Source organism: Procambarus clarkii, chromosome 18 (genome assembly GCF_040958095.1).
Source record: "Procambarus clarkii isolate CNS0578487 chromosome 18, FALCON_Pclarkii_2.0, whole genome shotgun sequence".
Classification (NCBI taxonomy): Eukaryota; Metazoa; Arthropoda; class Malacostraca; order Decapoda; family Cambaridae; genus Procambarus; species Procambarus clarkii.
In genome coordinates this window covers 27,056,283-27,062,801 of record NC_091167.1, presented here as the reverse complement: position 1 = coordinate 27,062,801, position 6,519 = coordinate 27,056,283, and the positions used below count along the sequence as shown (strand labels likewise).

The window sequence follows — 6,519 nt, the reverse complement described above, 5'->3', positions numbered from 1 at the left end:
CCTGATGCCCCTGTTACCAAGCAGTAAATAGGTACCTGGGTGTTAGTCAGCTGTCACGGGCTACTTCCTGGGGGTGGAGGCGTGGTCGAGGACTGGGCCGCGGGGACACTAAACCACCAAAATCATCTCAAGATAACCTCTCAAGATAACCTCTCAAGATAACCACCAGTAATCAAACTGTCAACATCTTGAGCACAAGGAGGCCACTCTGAGTGCTCCCTTCATACCAATAAATTCACCCGGGAGTCTGGGAAAGTATTTCGCTGAGAGATGATAAATGTCGGATGCTGGACCGTCTGAGAGGAAAGGAAGTACTAGTGACAGACACAGACAAGCGTGCAGGGGCGGCCAGGGCGTCAAGCCTGTGCCCCCGAGGCTCACACACACACACACACACACACACACACACACACACACACACACACACACACACACACACACACACACACACACACACACACACACACACATGGCAACACTGGCTTATACATAACAGGATTCACAAATATCAAAGTAATTACTCCATTTACTGTCAGCAGGTAACTGCACTGAATGAGGCAATTAACTCCTCACTTCAGGTAGAGAGAAAGACTTGTGTGTGGGTGGGGGGGGGGTGTGGGTGTGGGGGGGGGGGGTGTGGGTGTGGGGGGGGGGTAGAGACAGCTCTAACACCAGAATTACGTCGGAAACTTTAATGGCAGATTAGCCGACCTAGAGCATACCTGGAGAGGGTTTCTAGGGTGGTTCTACTCCCCGAGACCAGCCCGGGGCCAGGCTCGATACCGGATGCGGATACCCATCAGGAACGTGGACATAGGAGTAATTCCAGTCAGTACACTGTCCCGGCATGGAATCCCCCTCCCCCCCTCCCCCCTACTCTCTTCAAATGGAACTCTCAAAAACTGAAAATATCGAATGGTATAAAGCGAAGCCGTCACCGGAGGAGAGGGAACTGAACTATGAAGAAAGACTGGAGGTAGACATGGACCTCACCGAACTGAAAGAAAGGCGAGGGAGACATGATAACGACATACAAGTTTCAAAAGAGAAACTGAATAGATTATGTTCCAAGCAAGGGCCACGAGAATGAGGAGACATATAGGTGGAAATTGGATATATGAATTAGTAACTGAAAGAACTTCTTCAGTGTCATATTCGTAGTTGATATTTAGAATATATAATATTTAGGTGAAGAATTTGTCCCTACTTATTCAGTTTAGAATGATAAAGTTAGATAAGACACACACACACACACACACACACACACACACACACACACACACACACACACACACACACACACACACACACACACACACACACACACACTACAATATGAGTGAATAAGTAATCGCATTTAACTACTGATGGTCGAAGGGCGTGGTTAGTAGACGTGACTCTCAACCCTGTAGGCTCATCGTGGTGGACACACACACACACACACACACACACACACACACACACACACACACACACACACACACACACACACACACACACACTACAGCCCGACACGAGGAAATGGTCAAGCGACTTGGTTAATTAATCACTTCTTGTGTTGGTCATTTTTTTGTGTTCTGTTCCATAGCTCCAAAGGTACGTCGTGTGTGTGTGTGTGTGTGTGTGTGTGTGTGTGTGTGTGTGTGTGTGTGTGTGTGTGTGTGTGTGTTCGCGCGTGTGTGAGGTGCATTCAACAAGTTGAGTACACGGCCACACCCTGCATCACACACACACACGCACACACACACACACACACACAGTGACGGTGTGGCCCCCCCCCCGGTCCCCTGGATGCAACACACCGTAACAAATCCAGCCTACTAACCTAACCAGAAACGTCCTAACCCAAGCAACCCGCCTAACCCGCGAGTCCGAGATACAGACAAGGCTGGAAAAAGCTTTGCTGGATGTGTCTGGGATGCTCCCGGACACAGGTTCGAATCCTCTCACAGCCCTTGTGGATTTGTTCAAGCTTTGCTGGATATATATCAATGATAACATCAACTGGAACGCTTAGGGGGACTCGAACCCGGGTTCTAAACGACTAGATGCGCGCTCTAAACCACTAGACCACGACATGGTCAAGAGAATTGCAACCTACTACTGCACCCTCGAGGATACCTGAGTCTTCCTGACATAGTCGACTAGAATTTGCATCTGGGAACACCCAGTGCATAGGTTCGAATCGTCATTACGGCTCCTGTGGATTTTCTCATTGATTTATCACGGTAATGTGATTTCTCTGTGTAATAATAATCAGAAGAAGAAGAAAGAGAAGTTAAACTACACAAGGAGTCTTAGCCTCTAAGTGGATCTTCCATAAACATATATGTGTCTAGCCTACGCTTGAAACAATCCAGAGGATCAAATATCTATTATCTTACCCGGTAATTTGTCTCATAACTCATCATCCCCTATTTTCAAACCAGTATTTACCCCAGGACTTTCCTGAATCAAAGAAATGTAACAATTGAATCCTCTGCCGATTATTATCCATTATTACTAAATTGTGTTGATTGTTTCGTTTGATGTTGTTTTAGATTTAGCTACTCAGAACGAAGTGTCCATGTAGCACGGGCTATGGTGAGCCCGTAATACATTGTGTTGATATAGTTAACACCTCATATATCTCCGGCTTGTTATAACCACTCACTCACCCTTGGCATAGACATGAATAATGTCAGCCTTACTCGTCACCTTTCTGTCACCCTTACTCGTCACCTTTCTGTCACCCTTACTCGTCACCTTTCTGTCACCCTTACTCGTCACCTATCTGTCACCCTTACTCGTCACCTTTCTGTCACCCTTACTCGTCACCTTTCTGTCACCCTTACTCGTCACCTTTCTGTCACCCTTACTCGTCACCTTTCTGTCACCCTTACTCGTCACCTTTCTAGAGAAAAAGGAAATTAAGTGTTTTAATGTGTCCATGAATCTCCATAAGGGCGATTTCTAATTCCCGAGACTAACTGTCTCTTCCTTCTCTCTATATTTCGGAAGAATATCTGTCCATTCTACAGTAGGACGCCTCACACCAACGTGCATAATGTTATTGTTCTATTGCTATTATCCTTCTAACGAATCCTCATATCCTATCTGTCTCATTTGGAACACTTAGACATATATATATTTCAAGGTTTAAAACCCTTATGCCATCCGTGACCCCCACACAGGTCGCCATCGTGTTTAGATCTGTCAACATCACCATTACCAGGCGGTTTCTACTCACTCTATTATCATATACAAGTAAAAGATATTTATATTTTTTAAATTAAAACGCATCAGTATTGTCTTGTCCACTTAAAAGGCCCCTCAGTCAGTTTTTGTAATTCTTTGTGACATATTTTCCGGCCTTTTTTGGTTTTATTGTCGAGTGTGTTGCCGTCGCTGCTCAGTCGCGGGTGTGACATGTAAATAAAGTTTGATGTTCAGTTCCTGAGCCCCATTATGAGCCCCCATTATGTAATATTTTCCACTGCCGCCCATGGGATGGGTATGGGGGTTCACTACCGCGCATGGGATTGGTATGGGGGTCCACTACCGCCCACGGGATGGGTATGGGGGTCCACTACCGCCCACGGGATGAGTATGGGGTCCACTACCGCCCACGGGATAGGTATGGGGGTCCACTACCGCCCACGGGATGGGTATGGGGGTCCCACTACCATCCACGGGATGGGTATGGGGGTCTACTACCGCCCACAGGATTGGTATGGGGGTCCACTGCCACCCACGGGATGGGTATGGGGGTCCACTACCGCCCACGGGATGGGTATGGGGGTCCCACTACCATCCACGGGATGGGTATGGGGGTCCACTACCGCCCACAGGATTGGTATGGGGGTCCACTACCGCCCACGGGATGGGTATGGGGGGCACTACCATCCACGGGATGGGTATGGGGGGCCCACTACCGCCCACGGTATGGGTATGGGGGTCCACTACCGCCCACGGGATGAGTATGGGGTCCACTACCGCCCACGGGATGGGTATGGGGGTCCACTACCGCCCATGGGATGGGTATGGTGGTTCACTACCGCCCACGGGATGGGTATGGGGGTTCACTACCGCCCACGGGATGGGTATGGGGTCCACTACCGCCCACGGGATGGGTATGGGGGTCCACTACCGCCCACGGGATGGGTATGGGGGGTCCACTACCGCCCACGGGATGGGTATGGGGGTCCACTACCGCCCACGGGATGGGTATGGGGGTCCACTACCGCCCACGGGATGGGTATGGGGGTCCACTACCGCCCACGGGATGGGTATGGGGGGTCCACTACCATTCACGGGATGGGTATGGGGGTCCACTACCGCCCACGGATGAGCTGTAAAATCATTGACTGTCCGAATATGTTTATGAATAGAGGCGCCAGGACCCAGCTGCTGTGGCCAGCGGTCACCCATCCAGACACTAGCCTCGTGATCACAGTGTTCCCTTCAAGAGTCACCTCCTAGTCCACCATCAGACTATCCATCTCTACTATCAACATAATCCTTACAATAATAATAACCGTATTATTATTAAGTAATAATAATAATATTTTTTTGTATTAGTAGTAGTAACAATATTATTGATATTGGCCTTTGTGTTATAATATAATTCAAAGGATAATATTAATTATGAACAAATAGGTTACAAGAGAAAACGGGAATAAAACTGTTAATGACAGACTAACCAAAACTCAATGGTCCAGCCTCAGACCTCAATGGCCCAGCCTCAGACCTCAATGGCTCAGCCTCAGACCTCAATGGCCCAGCCTCAGACCCAAAATCTAAGACCGTGGGGAGGATTTACTGGGCGCAATTCCTTAACTGTAGCCTCTGTTTAACGCAACAGTAAAATGTGTACTTGGATGAAAAAACGATTCTTCGCGGCAGGGGATCGTATTCCAGGGACCGTAGGATTAAGGACTTGCCCGAAACGCTACGCGTACTAGTGGCTGTACAAGAATGTAACAACTCTTGTATATATCTCAAAAAAAAAAATAAATAAAACCGTCCCAAACCTTGCGCTAAAGCTCCGCCCTCGTCAGTAGACACCAGGGCCCCCAAGCTCCGCCCTCGTCAGTAGACACCAGGGCCCCCAAGCTCCGCCCTCGTCAGTAGACACCAGGGCCCCCAAGCTCCGCCCTCGTCAGTAGACCCCAGGGGCCCCCAAGCTCCGCCCTCGTCAGTAGACCCCAGGGGCCCCCAAGCTCCGCCCTCGTCAGTAGACCCCACGGGCCCCCAAGCTCCGCCCTCGTCAGTAGACCCCACGGGCCCCCAAGCTCCGCCCTCGTCAGTAGACCCCAGGGGCCCCCAAGCTCCGCCCTCGTCAGTAGACCCCAGGGGCCCCCAAGCTCCGCCCTCGTCAGTAGACACCAGGGCCCCCAAGCTCCGCCCTCGTCAGTAGACCCCAGGGGCCCCCAAGCTCCGCCCTCGTCAGAAGACCTCAGGGCCCCCAAGCTTCGCCCTCGTCAGTAGACACCAGGGCCCCCAAGCTCCGCCCTCGTCAGTAGACCTCAGGGCCCCCAAGCTCCGCCCTCGTCAGTAGACACCAGGGCCCCCAAGCTCCGCCCTCGTCAGTAGACCTCAGGGCCCCCAAGCTCCGCCCTCGTCAGTAGACACCAGGGCCCCCAAGCTCCGCCCTCGTCAGTAGACACCAGGGCCCCCAAGCTCCGCCCTCGTCAGTAGACACCAGGGCCCCCAAGCTCCGCCCTCGTCAGTAGACCTCAGGGCCCCCAAGCTCCGCCCTCGTCAGTAGACCTCAGGGCCCCCAAGCTCCGCCCTCGTCAGTAGACACCAGGGCCCCCAAGCTCCGCCCTCATCAGTAGACCTCAGGGCCCCCAAGCTCCGCCCTCGTCAGTAGACCTCAGGGCCCCCAAGCTCCGCCCTCGTCAGTAGACACCAGGGCCCCCAAGCTCCGCCCTCGTCAGTAGACCTCAGGGCCCCCAAGCTCCGCCCTCGTCAGTAGACACCAGGGCCCCCAAGCTCCGCCCTCGTCAGTAGACCTCAGGGCCCCCAAGCTCCGCCCTGAAGCTTGAATGGAAGCTCGAGCCGAGCCGGGCGCGGGAACACTGCCTAAGTAGATCACACAACAACAACAAAAAAAGAGAGAGAGAGAATTTCCGGATAGTGCGTCAAAGGTCAAGCGACCCCGCCCGCTCTGTGTGATCTTGGACCACTCTGGCGCTGTTGGTTGGTTTTGTCTGCCCCTCCGTGGCCCCCCGTGGGCCCCCGTGGCCCCCCGTGGCCCCCCGTGGCCCCCAGTGGCCCCCCGTGGTCCCCCGTGGCCCCCCGTGGCCCCCCGTGGCCCTCCGTTGCCCCCCGAGGCCCCCCGTGGCCCCCAGTGGCCCCCCGTGGTCCCCCGTGGCCCCCCGTGGCCCCCCGTGGCCACCCGTGGCCCCCAGTGGCCCCCGTGGCCCTCCGTTGCCCCCCGTGGCCCCCGTGGCCACCCGTGGCCCCCAGTGGCCCCCGTGGCCCTCCGTTGCCCCCCGTGGCCCCCGTGGCCACCCGTGGCCCCCAGTGGCCCCC

At 53.4% G+C, this 6,519-nt stretch overlaps 1 protein-coding gene across 1 annotated transcript in view; it reads left to right on the top strand.

The window, feature by feature from the left end:
* The first annotated feature begins 786 nt into the window (after nt 1-786).
* Nucleotides 787-6,519, top strand: part of LOC123754543 (uncharacterized) — a 9,261-nt gene continuing 3,528 nt past the window's right edge. Inside the window, exons 1-2 of the mRNA XM_045737017.2 lie at nt 787-828; nt 5,113-5,461. Of these exons, the coding sequence (XP_045592973.2) occupies nt 787-828; nt 5,113-5,461 (391 nt within the window). The remainder of the gene's footprint in view (nt 829-5,112; nt 5,462-6,519) is intronic.